This window comes from Impatiens glandulifera, chromosome 1 (assembly GCF_907164915.1).
Source record: "Impatiens glandulifera chromosome 1, dImpGla2.1, whole genome shotgun sequence".
NCBI lineage: Eukaryota > Viridiplantae > Streptophyta > Magnoliopsida > Ericales > Balsaminaceae > Impatiens > Impatiens glandulifera.
The window spans coordinates 2441326-2457885 of NC_061862.1; the positions used below are offsets into that span (position 1 = coordinate 2441326).

General features: G+C 30.4%; 2 protein-coding genes and 1 non-coding gene across 4 annotated transcripts; 2 read left to right on the forward strand and 1 right to left on the reverse strand.

The window, feature by feature from the left end:
• Positions 1-6658: 6658 nt before the first annotated feature.
• TRNAM-CAU lies at positions 6659-6730 on the forward strand. Its single transcript has one exon. It is a non-coding gene; the product is annotated as a tRNA-Met (tRNA).
• A 1117-nt stretch (positions 6731-7847) lies between these two features.
• On the reverse strand, positions 7848-9954 carry LOC124921256 (60S ribosomal protein L6, mitochondrial-like). Of its 2 annotated transcripts, none has more exons than XM_047461884.1 (2): positions 9832-9954; positions 7848-8370 (listed from the first exon to the last, which is right to left on the reverse strand). In XM_047461884.1, exon 2 carries the CDS (start codon positions 8336-8338, stop codon positions 8030-8032), a length of 309 nt encoding a protein of 102 aa, XP_047317840.1. In that variant the 5' UTR covers positions 8339-8370; positions 9832-9954; the 3' UTR covers positions 7848-8029. The 2 variants fall into 2 exon arrangements, with proteins under 2 accessions (XP_047317840.1, XP_047317841.1); XM_047461885.1 differs by having other exon boundaries at positions 7848-8367; positions 9832-9953.
• A 996-nt stretch (positions 9955-10950) lies between these two features.
• Positions 10951-12387, forward strand: LOC124921030 (uncharacterized protein At1g10890-like). The gene is made up of 4 exons (XM_047461629.1): positions 10951-11286; positions 11460-11612; positions 11670-11886; positions 11964-12387. Exons 1-4 carry the CDS (start codon positions 11147-11149, stop codon positions 12204-12206), a joined length of 753 nt encoding a protein of 250 aa, XP_047317585.1. The 5' UTR covers positions 10951-11146; the 3' UTR covers positions 12207-12387.
• Positions 12388-16560: the final 4173 nt, after the last annotated feature.

Below are 16560 nucleotides of genomic sequence, written 5' to 3' on the forward strand. Positions count from 1 at the left end.
GAATTGTTAGATGCAGAGATGTTGTGTTCTTCGAGGGTCAGAATGGGATAAATCCAGAAATCATTGAGAAGTTAGAGAGGGTTGATGAGTCCATAGAACACATACCAATTCCTTCACATGTACAGTCAACAGTAACAGATGAAGATAAACAAAATGAAGAAGCCACAGAGGAAACCTCTGACATGAAGGGTAGTAATGATGATGAGACTGTTTATGGTGTTCCTGAGCAGGGGGAGCAACATCGTCAAGAGGAGCCAGAAGAGCCCCCATTAAGAAGGTCTGAGAGAGAGCACCAACCTTCTAAAAGGTACCCTTCTTTAGAGTATATATTATTGACAGAAGAAGGAGAGCCAAAAAGTTTTCAGGAGGCACAAGTTCATGAAGACAAAGCTAAGTGGCAGAATGCAATGAAAGATGAGATGAAGTCATTGTAAGAGATGGGCACATATGAGCTGGTGGAACTTCCTAAGGGCCGAAAGGCATTGAGAAACAAATGGGTGTTCAAGCTAAAGAGAGATGAAAATGGAGAAATTATGAAGTACAAAGCTCGACTTGTTGTAAAGGGTTTTGGACAGAAACAGGGCATCGACTTTGAGGAGATTTTCTCACCAGTGGTAAAGATGACTTCCATTCGTACAGTGTTAGGTCTAGTAGCTAACTTAGACCTTGAGCTTGAGCAACTTGATGTAAAAACTGCATTTCTTCATGGTAACTTGGAAGAAGAGATCTACATGGTACAACCAGAGGGTTTTGAAGTGAAAGAAAAGGAGAACATGGTTTGCAAATTGAAGAAGAGTCTATACGGGTTGAAACAAGCTCCGAGACAGTGGTACAAGAAATTTGACTCTTTTATGATGAGTCATGGGTACCAGAGAACCAAGGCAGATCTGTGTGTTTACTTCAAAAGATATTCTAATGGAAAGTTTCTGATCCTTTTACTTTATGTTGATGATATGTTGATTGTAGGACATGATGCTGAGAAAATAGCAATGTTGAAGAAGGAGATGTCCAAGACATTTGACATGAAGGACATGGGCCAAGCACGTCAGATATTGGGAATGCAGATTACTCGTGACAGAAAAGCTAAGAGACTTTGGTCGTCACAAGAGAAGTACATTGAAAGGGTGCTTGAAAGATTTAACATGCAAGGAGCAAAGGAAGTAAGTTGTCCACTTTCTAGCCATTTTAAATTGAGCAAGAAGATGTGTCCATCAACAGAGAAAGAAAATGATGAAATGTCAAGTGTTCCATACTCCTCAGCTGTAGGGAGTTTGATGTATGCAATGGTTTGCACTATGCCAGATATAGCGCATGCAGTCGGTGTGGTAAGTAGGTTCCTCTCTAATCCAGGAAAATAACATTGGGAAGCAGTGAAGTGGATTATTAGATATCTAAGAGGCACTTCCAATTTGTGTTTGAGTTTTGGAAATGGTGAAGTTGTGTTAGAAGGTTACACAGATGCTGATATGGCTGGAGATCTAGATCACAGAAAATCCACTTCGGGTTATGTGTTTACTTTTGTAGGGGGAGCCGTGTCATGGCAATCCAAATTGCAGAAATGTGTGGCTTTATTAACAACAGAAGCAGAATACATTGCAGCAACTGAAGCTGATAAGGAGTTATTGTGGATGATTAGATTTCTCCTAGAGCTTGGTATGCAACAAGAAGATGCAATTGTTTTCTGTGATAGCAGAGTGCCATAGATTTGAGCAAGAATGCTACATATCATTCCAGAACTAAGCATATTGATGTGAGGTTTCATTGGTTAAGAGATGTAATAGAAAACCAACAGATGAAGTTGAAGAAAATCCACACGGATAAGAACCCGTCAGACATGTTTACGAAAATTGTTCCAAAAGACAAGCTCGAGCTCTGTTGTCGGCTTGTCGGCATGAATACCAAGTGATGACTTGAAGATCAGTGTACCTCTCTCCGTGGGCTAGAGGGGGAGATTGTTGGGTCTTTGGGTCCAGCCCAATTAGGCATTTAATAAAACAAGCAAAACCCTAAGAATGCTGCTCATTCTATCACTTCTAGAGAGAGAAGCCATTCTGCAAAGAAGAGAAGTAACAGAGGAGAAGAAATAGAGGAAGAAGAAGAGAAGGAGGCAGTAGATCTCTTACATTTTCACCTTCAGGTTTCAATCTCTTGTTATCTTATATCTAGACTAGCTTAAGTCTGAATGAATCTGGTTTTCTCTGTTTGTATGCCTCAACTTTGGGTTTAAAGTTGAGAAGAACATTTGTATCTGTTTCTTGCTTATAGTGAAATTTGCTGGTTGGCCCCGTGGTTTTTTACCCTCCAGGCTGAGAGGGTTTTCCACGTAAATCTGGTGTTGTTTTGTTCTGTGTTTGATCTTCTATTTTAGACTTGGATAACCTGTGCATTTACCCATCTCACATTGCTAGATTACAGTATAAAAGTAATCTTCATTTCAAAATTCCCAACAATTTCAGGCCTCTGACGGCTATAGCTATCTCTAATCCTTAGTGCAGGCCTCTGACGGTTATAACTATCTCTAATCAAAGTAAGTGCATCTATTTGATATAATCAACTGAATACATATATAAGATCAACTAAATACATATATAAGATATTAGTTTTCTTGAACTATGTATACCTATTTGATATAATATTGATGCAAGACATTGCGATTGATGCAAGCCTCTCTCATTGGGTATTGACCTCAAAGCAATGTTAGCAAAGATTGTCCAATGTGTGTGTTGTGTTTGATTCTTTTCTTGTTGTTAATGATCATGAATTTTTGTTGGAATTTGTTGATTCTTAACATGAATTGTTGTGTAAGTTGATGCTGAAAGTTCTAACTTATAATATAATCTTTTATAGGCTGTTTGACATGCCTAATTCATTATCGGTTTACATCTAAAACTTTATGTAATTGAAGATTTTATAGGATGCAACAAGTCTCCAAATCAAATGAGAGGTTTTCTTTGAGATATTGAAAATTTTCTACTTTAAATAGTTTGTGTTTTGTTGAATTTTAGTAATACTTTAAATGAGAAGATGCATTATCATTACATAAGTTATTTGATATGTTAAATGTTTCATGTAAATTATGAATGAGTAATTGGATTCTTTAAATTCATTGCATCAGTTTGTTTTTCTACTTGGTCTTGATGATATGATATGATGATTATTTGCCTTCTTTTGCTGAATTTTTTAATTATTAATGGATCCTTTAAAGGATTATCTAATAACTTGAGGGACTGTGTTTGTTGTGTTGTACTGTCAGTACTGATACAGAGACTTTCCTTTATGAATATTAAATTACAAACTTGTTAGATAGCTGCATAGTTGTTCTTTTATATGATCTTATTTCCTGTTTATTAGGAACATATCCTATTATTATATATTCATCCTTATATTACTTGTGAATTTTGTTTTTCAATTGAGGAAAACTTGAGGGAATTATTAGTTTCCTTTTAGCAAGAAAAGATGAAACAGAAAACATGTATGAGAATATCATAATAGTAAATTTCTAGTACTTGAAGTGGATATATATTAGGAAATGTATTTATAGCCAAAGTTCATGATAATTCATTATAAACTTTGTGAGTTTGAGAGTAAGAGAGTAAGAGAGTAGCATGGAATCACTTGTATTTGTGATTTTAATATGCATCCAAACTTGTTTTTGTTTGTTGTACTTGTACGCTTGTTAGTTTAAATTAGTATTATTTTTTGAATAATTAGAGTGTATGATCAAGATTGTCCACTTGACGTATTTGCTATTTAATTTATTTTAGTCAAATGAGTCAAACTGAAGAAACTGTAAGGGAAGATACTACGGAAGAGTTCCTAGATTATTTTGATAACACAACAGAATCCGTTATGGAACACTTGAATCGTGTTGAAAATGAAAGAGAAGAGATTAGTGAAAATGCTACTCCAAAAAAATATAGAAGTACGATTTGGGATCATTTCACTAAGGAGAGTATTGAAGGGATTCCTAAAACTAAATGTAATTATTGTGGTAATATTTGGGTGGTTCTTCGATCAATGAAACTTATCATCTGATTAAACATCATGGAAGATGCAAGAAAGTGCAAAACGTAGATTTGTTGAAGGAAAAATAAGTTGTTGAGGCTGATTCATTTACTGATGAAGAATTTCGAAGACATGTTGCAATGATGATACTTTTATATGACTATCCACTTTCTATGGTAGAAGACATCAAGTTTATAGATTTACTTGAATATGTTCGTCAAAACCGATGTGATTTCTTTCGAGAAACACCAAAAAAAATGTGTTAAAGATTTATGATGCTGAAAAAGCTAGAGTGAAGCTTTTGCTAGAAAGATATGAATCAAAAATCGCTATCACCATTGACATGTGGACTTCCACATACCAACGGAAAGGGTATATGGTTGTGACAGCACATTTTATCGACTATAAATGTGTGTTTCAAAGTTTTTTTATTGACATTTATCTACGTACCATGTCCAAATAAAAGCGAAACTTTGTCCAATGTGTTAACGAATACATTGTTGGAATGGAATTTGGACTTCAAATTCTCAACTATCACCATTGACAATTGTTCTACAAATGATGTAATGGTTCAAGATGTGGTGCGTAGGTTGCACAAAAGTCATTTATTATCTAACGGTGAATATGTTTCTATGTGTTGTTGTGCACATATTTTGAATTTGATTGTGAAAGATAGGTTAATTGTGATTAAGTCGTCAATTGAGAAAGTGCGTGATAGTGTCGTGTATTCGTTGGCTTCTCCTAGAAAGATAGATGAATTTGAAAATAATGCAAGGACACTTGAAATTCACATGGGTAATAAATTGTCTCTTGATTGTCCAACTCTATGGAATTCAACTTTTTCATGTTAAGAACTGTTTTTCAATATAAGTTGGTTTTTTTCGATGCTCTCTTCGGGATAGACAATACAAACACGAGTCAAACGATAATGAATGGGATCTTGCCCAAGAAGTATGTGAAAGACTTGAACTATTTTTCAATGCGACTGAGTTGTTTTATTCAACAAAATATTCTACGTCCAATATATGTTATGCTAAAATATGTGAAATTAAACTGACTTTCGCTACTTGAATAGAGTCTCCCATTGAAAAGATCCAAGATATGACAATTTTAATGATGTCAAAGTTGACAAATATTGGTTAGATACACATATCTTCATGGTTGTTGCTTGTATTCTAGATCCGATGAGTAAATTAAAGTTGATTCAATATTATTTTACACGTTTCTACCCAAGTGAATGGAAAACAAAGTTAGATGAAGTGCGTCAAAAGTTTTATTATTTGTTGAAAAATACACAAATGATATTTCCAATGCCCCACTAACCACGAGTGACACAAATATTCTTTGGTCAATGAGTATTATCTATCCTGCAGACTTTACTAGCTTTTGTGAGAACGGTGAATATATGAGCACACAAATGAAATATAAGCTAGATATGTATTTGGAGAAAAAATTGCTCCCAACAACCATGAATATTGATGTTTTCGCTTATTTGAATAGTAACTTTAAGTATTCCACGTTACGAGAAATTACAAGAGATTTGATTTGTTGGCGATTTCAGTGTCAACAATTGCTTCAGAGTCTGCGTTTAGTAATAGTGGTAGAATTATTGGTCCTCATCGGAGTAGGATTAATGTGGAGATGGTGGAGGCTCTTATGTGTGCAAAAAGTTGGTTATTAGATATTGTTAATAATATTTTGAAAAACAATAAAGTTTTTATTCTTTTTTATTATTATTATTCAATTTTTTTATTCATAATGTGTAGGTGAACCTCCAAATGAAACATCATTCATGGACGCAGATATAAATTTGGACCTAGATTGCGATAAAGATTTAGGTATAATTTTATCATTTGCGGTCATAATTTGTAAATATTTTTAGCTAATTATTTTTGAATTTTTACAGATGTAGATGACGTTGAGTATAGGTTTGTAAGATGAAGATTTCAAGAATTTGATATATTTTTGAGAAAATGTATTTTGAATTTGATATATTTTGGAGATTTATTATTTTTCTATGGTAAAAAGAATACTTAAAAAGGTGAAAATTAATATTAAATTATTAATTGAATAAAAAATTAGATAAATTAAAAAATTTTAAAAATAATTCTGAACTTCTAATCTAAAAAATGGGTCTGGTCGGGTCGGGTCGAGTACCCATCGGATCGGAATCGGTCAATTTCGGGTCAATCATGGACTCAATTTTTTTTAGGGAACTTCAGGTTTGGTTCAGTCCCTAAAAACTGGAAATTTGTCATGCCTACTAACATCCCTCCAAACATCAAACTTATATAACAAACACATATCCAATATATATATATATATATATATATATATATATATATATATATATATATATATATATATATACATATATATATATATATATATATATATATATATATATATATATATATATATATATATATATAATGATAATTTAATTTAAGAAATCAAAAGGTCAAGATTTGATTCTTATTGGAATCACTTTAAATGGAAGCGAAAGGTCATGGTTTTGGTGTGTTATAACTAATAACTAAGATAATTTAAGACTACGGTGATTTGTGCATAACTAAATAGATAATTTTACATAATTATAATAACTCTTATGCTTATTGTGTTTTCAAACAAACAAATATAAGCATCAACAAGAATCAGAGTGGCGCAGCGGAAGCGTGGTGGGCCCATAACCCACAGGTCCCAGGATCGAAACCTGGCTCTGATATTTTATACGAAGTTTTTATTTTTTTTTAATTCTAAACAACCAAAACAAAAGCCTTAACTTACTCCCTATGTCTTGAAATTCATTTCCTAATTTAACAGATTTGAAGTAGTCCACAAGCACTTGGGTATTGTCATTTTGATGGAATTGAAATGAGAATGTTTCTTTCCAAGGAAGCATAGAAGCATATCGGTTAGAATGGGCATAAGTATATTCCCAACTGGTACTTGGGATCCTTTGAGTATTGAGCTTCTCATTTATCTGGCAATTAAAGAAGTCACCGGATAATTTGTGGGCAGATTTAATTAGACAAGCATCAATTCCATGGTATAAATTCCATGGTTGATCACTTGGAAGAGGCCATGGCTAAGACATACAAGCCTCTTTGATAAGCCTAACACATTCCTTGATTGCTTCTTCATTACCTTTGTAGTAGCCCTCTAGGTCAACCATAGGCTGCTTTAGCTCCTCTTGGGAGATAACTCTTGTGATCGGCCAAACAAATTTTGAAGACAAGGAATTAGAATCATAAGGGAAAAAATTACTCTTTGCTTCTTTTTTTGTGAGCTCCATTAGAGAATGGGTGAAGGGAAAAGACATATTTCTCACGCAACATAAGAATCTATTTATGTACATCTTCATGTGCATTACATGAAATTGTATCTAAAATGAGCATCTTTGTGGGTCTACCAACAGGACATTACATGGGTTAATCAAGGTCATTTAAACATATATTTATATATTGGCTCAAGTGTCAATCTAAAAAATAATAATATGTGTGCTTTCTTCTCTTAGAAAATGTGTTCATAGTAAGAAATGTGATAAATTAATATGTATCTCTTTAAAGGCGGAGCTAGAATTTGAAATGTAACCGGACTAAAAAAATTTTACAAAAACTAAGATTTAAAACTGTAACTCCATTTGAGCTCAGAGTTATAGATTCTTAGAAAATAGAATCAATTTGCAAGACAAAATTGGATCAAACCATGATTTGATTTTAAGACAAATTTGTGCATGCATTCAACCTAACTGTTAAATTTGATTGGTTGGTTTCAATTAATTATCGGTTCAATTTTAGGTGGATATTGGTTTTCAATTACACCCTTTATCAAAATTTGCATTCTAATCAATATGATCATTTTACTTTTTCTTATAGGGGATGTTTACCCCCATGAAATGAAATATATTGTCATTATCTAAATCCATATCCATACATAAATATGACTGTAAAAAATGATTTTAGACTGCTAAAACATTCAGCTTAAAACTCTGGAAGTATTTGAATAAATTAGTTATGATAGATCATTTAGATTTCTTTCCTTGCTTCTTCTTTATGACCTCGTCAATGTACATTATGCCTTTCCCTTTGTAAACTTCAGGAGGCTTACAACTCCGAACAGCAGCTGCAAACTGATGAACCCTGTTCTTGTCAATTCCTGTACAGCATACCACGTTTGGTTTGAAGCAGAACACTCGAACTGCAGGCGGCACAGTCAGTTCTACCTCGTGGCTGTATCCCAATTTTAGGTACAAAAGTCTGCCTTCTGATTCTGCTCTCGCTTTGAAACCAACTCCCACAATCTTGAGAAAACGGAAGAATTTAGCTTCCATCTAGGAGTCGATAATACACTCCCAGATTGCTGCTGGAAGTCAACAATAAGAGGACAAATATAAGTAAGACAATCAGGAAATACATCTTTCTTTTGTTTTCAATCAGATTTTGTCCCCCCTTGAGAAATACATCTTGAATTTCTTGATTATCAAACTTATTTGAATTTAGATTCACTAAATTTTATTTTTGGTGTCTTAGCACAATGACAAGTACCTAAATTGCAATGCTGTGGAATCTACAATAGAAAAGCTTCAAAGGAAAAGAAGAAACCCCAAGATTTTCAGATGGTGATGGCTGGCCTGCCAATTCAATGCAGAATCACAAAAAAACAAACAATTGAATGTTGACCATTTCCAATTGGAAGTTCATTCCAATAATCCTACTCAACCTCCGAAAATCACAAGTATTCTTCTTCCTCTTCCTTTGATCGTTTTTATTGTAGATTCCCCAATATTCCTTTGACTCTATGCATTAGCGAATTAGGTATTTGTCAAGTTCGTTAGAAGAACCATTATTGTGTTAAATCACTACTGAATTCGTTGTATTTTGGAAACATACACCAACAACAAGCTCTAGTGCAAAAACGGAAAATATGTTTAAAGAGAACTGTGATTCTGATTTACTTATCATTCTTTGTTTTATTGTATTTTTTTTCTGATTTATTCGCACAATTGTATTGCCTATGAGAACAAGATTTCCATCAGTTTCTATCCAGTACTCCTAGGTATATTACATTATCTAGTCATGCATACTTTGGTGAAATTGCTCTCCTAAGACTTTTGTTCCATTATTTAATAGGAGTAACTTCATTGTTAGTAACAACCTTAAACAAATTTATGTCTCTTGACATTCTACATTGACCTCATAATATAATGTAGTATGTGAAAACAATGCGGCATCATTTGGCATAAACGCCATCTTTCTGCCTCATCCATAGCCTTCGGAAACTCATACATTGCTAAACAAAGTTGTATACTAACTCACAATTGAGCCTAAATCAATCATTAAGGTAGAATTCAGCAGCATAGGATAGTTTTGGCTTTAGAGCTACAAAATTGAGTTATAGGTTTAAAAAGTTTAAAAAACAAGTTTATCCTAAAACTTATAGGATACATGTAAGTTTTCATCAACTAAACCTAGGAAAAAAAGATGGTAGTTTTTACCCATGTTTCATATTGAAGCATTCTATCAAATACTTGGCGGTGGCATCATTTGACACAAAAATGTAACTGTATGTTAAGAAGTAACAAATGAAATCTAAATAACGAATAGGAGTGAAACAGCAGCAGAAGCAGCACATCCAATAATGATTTTAAATGTCTGATAATGATAATCAAAATAAGAAAAAGAATCATGCAGGCTTACTAGCTAATAAGGAATGATGAGATCGGATTTGCAATATAAATCTTGTAAACTTTTACCGATTGAATATCATCCTCTTACTTATCGATGTTAAAAGAAGATTAGATCCGAGAAATGAGAAAACGGTTACCTGGGTTTCTCCGGCCGGATAAAGAAAGAGAAGAAGAAGGCTGGCTGAAGGTCGCTGGCGGCGAAACTGGCGGCGGTGAGCTTTAACGAGTAGGATGCGAAAGCCAAGTATATCAACACCAATATTAAATAATAGAGGCGAAACTTATATTTATCATTTATAAATGTATTTTAAATCATAAACCAAATTAAATATATAAATATTTATAATAATTCAAATCATAATGATAATAAATCAGCCTTACATGTACAAACAATTGTTTATAAATTGAAATTGTGAGAATAAATATTTATGGTAAAATTTGTGGATTACTTGACCCGATTAGAGATGTGCAAAGATTGAAAAATCGATTAAACGATATTTTATTGGTTTATCGTTCCAGTGGTTAACCAACCAATCTTTTTACTGATATGTTGAACTATTTTTCTATTGGTATAATCGATAATTTAATTATATATTTATAATTTTATTTTAAAAAAAAATAAAAAATAGATAATGTTAATTTTTTTTAATTATAATTTGTATACAATTTTATTTAAAAAATAAATTATAAATTTAATTAATTAAAAATAACTTAAATAATTTTATTGAAATATGTAAAATGGTTTTTATAATATAGAATAATGTTTGAATTAAAATTAAAGAAAATTATAATTACGATAAAATTTCGCTCGAATAAACTTGAATAATCGATCGAACCGATATACTATAACTGGTAAAACCGAACCTGTTGGTAAAATAAATGACAAAATCGTACTTAATCGAAATCATTAATCTACAAATTAAATTAGGGTCGTTTTGGTCAGTTTTTTCACCGAAAAATTCATTCATACCTACCCGTTGGTGTCGTTTTTTCAAAATCGTCGTCCGTTGATTCGGTTTAATCGGTTATAAAATCGGTTTAATCGGTTTATTAGTTTAAGAAATAAAAAAAAAATTACAACTAGACTAAAAAAAATAATACTTACCAAAAATCAAAACATGTATATATACGGTCGGTCAATTTATCCATCGATTTTTTAATTCGTGAAAACTCGTTTCTATCTGTTTTTCACGGTTGGGTTCATTTTCTTTAGGTTAAACACACTGGACCGGCCGACCTGTATATGGAAATGCCCCCATTTGGGCCATGTATTTTTTTTTTCATTATCGGGTAAAGTCTGGCTCTCATCGTCGGTCTTGTCCAGTCGTCCCTGACAGTGAGAATTAGGGTTTTCAGTTCAGTTTAGCCAATGATGATGATGAAGTTGATAATTGGATGCAAGATTTTCCACTGATTTCAGATTATTGTCGATGTTAAAACTCAGATTAAACAATGGTGAGGACTAGAAGTGTATCACGGTCACCCTCTCATAGTCGTCGGAGATATTCTCCGTCTCCATCCCCGGTAGGTCTCCGGCACGGCCGACGAATTAGAATAGATCGTAGCCGGTCACCTTCTTATTCTCACACCAGGTGATCACACTCAATCTTTCAATCTTATACCTGTATCTATATCTCTAATGTTCTTGCCTAAAGTAGTTTCCTGTTATCATATATCATCTACATTTGAAATCCTGTTGAGATTCAAAAGAAAACCCATGTTGCCATTGCAATTTCTTTCAATACTTTTGAAATTTCATGAACAGACGAAGAAGAAGAAGTCCAAGTACGCCACCTCGCCGCAGAAGTCGCCGATCTCCATCTCCACCTCCCAAGTCGTCTCGAAGCCCTAGCTTGGCCGCAACTGAGAGGAAAATTGCAATAGAGAAATTGAGAAAGGAGGATGAAGAAAAGAAAAGGTATAATAATAATGTAGAATGTTTCAATTTGATGGCTGTTGTATAATAATGTATCAGACTTCAGGAGGAAGAGCTTAAACATCTTGAAGAAGAGACTGCTAAAAGAGTGGAACTTGCCATAAGGAAAAAGGTTGAAGAGAGACTAAATTCCGAAGAAATTAAGAAGGAAATAGAGAGGCGAATACATGAAGCACAAACGAAGTTGTTTGACGATGTTGAAGCTCAACTGAAGAAAGAAAAGGAAGCTGCACTTGATGAGGCAAGACGGAAAGAGGTTTGTCTGTCTGTCTGTTTGGATTATTCTTGATATTTAACCAACCTGTTGTTAACTTAAAGAGAATGAAATTGCAGGAGCAAGCACGAAAAGAGAAAGAAGAGCTGGATAAGATGTTGGAAGAGAATCGAATAAGAGTGGAAGAATCTCAGAGAAGAAAGGCATTGGAATTGCAGAGAAAGGAAGAGGAGAGGCGCAAAGAATTGGAGCTTATCCAAAGACAAATGGAAGAGGCTGCTAGAAGAAAGAAGCTAGAGGAAGAAGAAGGTCAAAATCATCATCACATGAACAAAAACCCAACTAAGGTGACTAATTATTAACATGAATTGCATCAATAACTTATTTGGGTGAGTACAAATGCTTCCAATTTGCTCTGTTTTCACAAGATTTTTCAGATACTTTCTCATATGTTTGTTTGAGAAGATTAGACTAGCTTGGAGTCTCATATTCGACTAGACAATGTAGTTTAAAGCTAATGGAATTGAACCCTCAATTTTAATTGTAATGCCTAACCTAATAACCAAAACTTTTCATTACCAAGTGACAATCACACTCATTCAATGTACTCCAAATCCTAATCGCGATATCAACGTCAAAATGACTATCAACGGATGGCATCGTGATCATAACATAGTCTAATACTAAATAAGTTTGATCCAATATTCAACTCTTATCTAGTATTTAGAGTGGAGTGGAATGGAATGGAATGGAGGGGGACTAAAGGAAAATATATGAATAGAATTGACTAGTCTTTCTAGTGGGATTTGAACTCTCTGGATAAGACTATGCATTGTGACTTTAATTAACCTCTTCTTTCTTATCCCATTCTCTTTATTTCATTCAGTTGATTGCTGAGAAAAATACATTTTAAAACAAGGGCAATATATCCTTTCATTGAATAATATCAACAAAATTAAATTTAAAAAGTGTGCTCAGAATCTTAACCAACCAAACAAGTCCTAAGCATGGCCCAATGGGTATTTTCGGCTAGTGGGTTAAGACTCTATGTATGAGTTGGATCAAGTTTGGTCAATGGATAGTTATATAACTAAACTGTTCTGATTAATAAATTTTTTTTTGGTGTAAGTTATTTGAAAAGTAATGATTAAAAATGATTTGGAGGAGTTATGATATTTTTTAATAAAAAAATTAAAAGGTATTAATATAATGATGATAAAATAAAAAATAATATTTTAATATTTTAGTTAATAAATTGAGTGATATAATTGAATATATGGAGATTGAAAATATATTTTTTAGATTTTGATTATTCAAATAATTCAGGTTTAGCTGGTTCAATTAATTTGATAAAATTTATTTTGAAAAACTTATATCAATTTTGGAAAGCAAATAAAAAAATAATAATTTTTAACTGTAATTGTGTTCAATGGTTGAAAACTTAATATGTTTAGGTATTAACTATAAATTGTAATTAATATATATTTTTTAATTTTTAACTATGATTCGTACGTCGGTTTTACAGTTTGACCGTCACTAAACCGAGCAACCTTCGGTTTGACCATTTTATAAATTGTCGATCATTCGATTTGATCGGTTCAATTTTTAGTTCAGTTTAAACCGGTCGATTTGGTTTAGGCTCCTAATTAAATCAAAGACTCTAATCTTACATAAATTTGGGAGAGAAAATTAAAATTAAAAATAAATTAAAGAGATCCATAACAAAATATTCCCACTTAGGTGGAAAAAGATTTTGAGGTCCTTGTAGTTGCAGTGCCCACATTTAGAAGTTGAGGGACCTATTTGTATACTTTAATAATTGAATTATGCACACAAGAATGATAACATACTAGCTCAATTATTGTGCTTTTCGAAACCCTCAACACAAAATTAGTCATATTTTTATACAAAAAAAAAATTATATATAAATTGGTCATTTAGTGAGACTTGATCTATCTATAAAAAATATATTTACTAATTAGGCTTAAGCCAAAAAGATATAAGTATATATAGTATGCCATTTAAAAGGGTTTGGTAGAGTTGGACTATATAAAAAAAAATTAAGCATTTTTTAAAAATTATATAAAGATATCTAATATTTTAGTGTAAAATTAATAAAAAATAATTGTAACTTAATTATATATTTTTATAAGTTTAGTGTTATAAATGAATATTCAAATTTTGAGTGAAATATTTATTAATATTGTTTTTATATCACAATATTTAAAAGCTGTAATTACTGTGTCTAATATTCGTATTATTCATATCACATTTCCTTTTTTTTTTCATTTTGTGAGTTGTTTATATATAATTGAGTTGTTTTAAAATATAATTTGATTAGTTATAAACATGTACAAAGTTATAAAAGTAATAAATTATCATTTTCAAATAATATTAGAGTTTGGAATTGAAATTAAAATATATATTTCAATTTCATTATTTGTTTGAGAGTGGTTAAAATTAAAATTGAATTATATATTCTTTCTATCTCAAAATTCTTCTTCATTTATTAGTATTATCATTTGATTCAAAACAAATGGCATTATTATTCTCTTATTTTGTTCTATAAAACTAAGACAAAACATTTTAAAATTTGAGGTCATTGCCAAAAAATTAGTCAATCTGAATGCTAACTCATTTTATTTTATAACTGAAGTCAATAATGAGGGCAAAAGTAAACCCTAGTTGACTTTTGAATTTGAGCTTAATTTTCAATGACATAGTTTTCACCATGACTTCTGGAAACTTCTTTCGATCGATTGAACTTATTTAAATAAGTCAGTTTAATTAATTATTTTTTTATTAATTAAATTATTCAATTTATTAATTAAAATAATTTATTTTAATTTATTATTCTTTATTTCATATCATACTCTTTAAGTATTTTATAAAAAAAAAATTATATTCTCAAAATCATTATAAATTATTATTGACGCATACTATTTAACAATTTGAATTTAAAGGGTATGACTTTTATAGGAAATAAGATAGCGTTTGGTATGTGATAAAAATTATATAAGGTATAAGTTGTAACGAGGTATAAATTGTAACGATGTATAAATAATATAGAGTAGTATAAGTTGTATATGTCATTGATGTTTGATATTAATTATAAGAAATGATATAAGTTGTATATAATTTATAATTTCGTGTTTGGTATATAGTATAGGAATAGTATAGGAATGTAGTATAAGTTGTATAAATATGAATTTAAAATTATTATTATTATTTATATTTATTTATATTATAAATAATATTGTTTATTATTAAAATTTATTGTATTTTTATTATTTAATAATTAATGTAATTTTAATTAAAATTTAAAAATTTAATTATAATATAAACAATAAATTATATTTATTTAATTTAAATATTATAATAATTGTAATAAAATAAACTATAATAAAAATATTATTTATACTATGAGTAAATATAAAAAAATTAATAAAATTATCGTTGTAAAAGTAAATAAATATGTTTTAATTAAAATATTGAACTAATTAATATTAAAAATAATTATATATAATAATAATATTAAAATTAAATAAAATATATTATATATATATATATATATTATTAATAAAGAGTATAATGAGAAATTAAAAATTAAATAATATAAGATAGTGTTGTATCTAAAATAACTAGTTACTTTCTTAAATCAAATACGAGATATAAATTTTATATAAAGTTATTATATCAATAATAAAAATATAAAAAAAAATCATATTAAAATACAATTAGTATAATTTAGTGTATACTTTTAGTACAACGTTTATACTCACATAATAATTTTTTTTATTTTTAGTAATTTGAAGGTGAAGATGAAGAGTGAATTGATTTATAAGTAGAAATAATGAATTAATTAATGTAGACAGGTCCCCGCAGATTGAATGAAAGTACAAAGAGGTACACTAACTAACCTTTATAATTATTTGTATTAATAATTCCTCTTTATTTTGGGAGGGGGCAAAGGGAGGAACCCACTTTATTTAAATAAATAAAATAAAAAAAGCTTATCCAACCACAATGTCTTTTGGACCCTCCACACTATTATTGTAAACATTTTCCTAATTAGTTTTTTTTTTTTAATTCATTACATTTGATTAGATACTAGCTTGAAAGAAAGAGGGACCGCTCGTTTATCACTTGTCACCCAAAATTAGATAAATAAAAAAAGAGAAATAATGAAAAAATTAATATTTTTTTTCATTTTTATCTTCTCACACTTTCTTCTTTTTCTAACTAGTGATGTCATGACACGTTATTTCCTACCCATTTCTTTCGCTCACTCCTTATTAAAAAATAATAATAATTTTATTTATTTAATTTATTGCACCATCAAGCCTTTCAAATTTTAATCTTAGACAAATGAAATAGAGAAATTTTAGTTTATTTTAATAAGTTTGATTGACGGTAATTTTAAAAAAATATGTTTTTTGTTCAAAGGATATTAATATGTGATGATAAAATAATTTATTTATTTATTTTAAATAAAGAATATTTTAATATTTTAATTAATAAATTTAATGATATAATTAATGATATAGTGTATGAAATAATTCATAACATAGTTTAAATGATAAAAGTAATTCTAAAAATAAAACAAGAGAAGTCATTCAATCTCATATTTTTCTTCATTTAAAAAAAACACAAATAAAGAAGGATAATTTGAAAAGGATGTAATGGTTGAATATTTTTAAACCTAGTGGAATACGC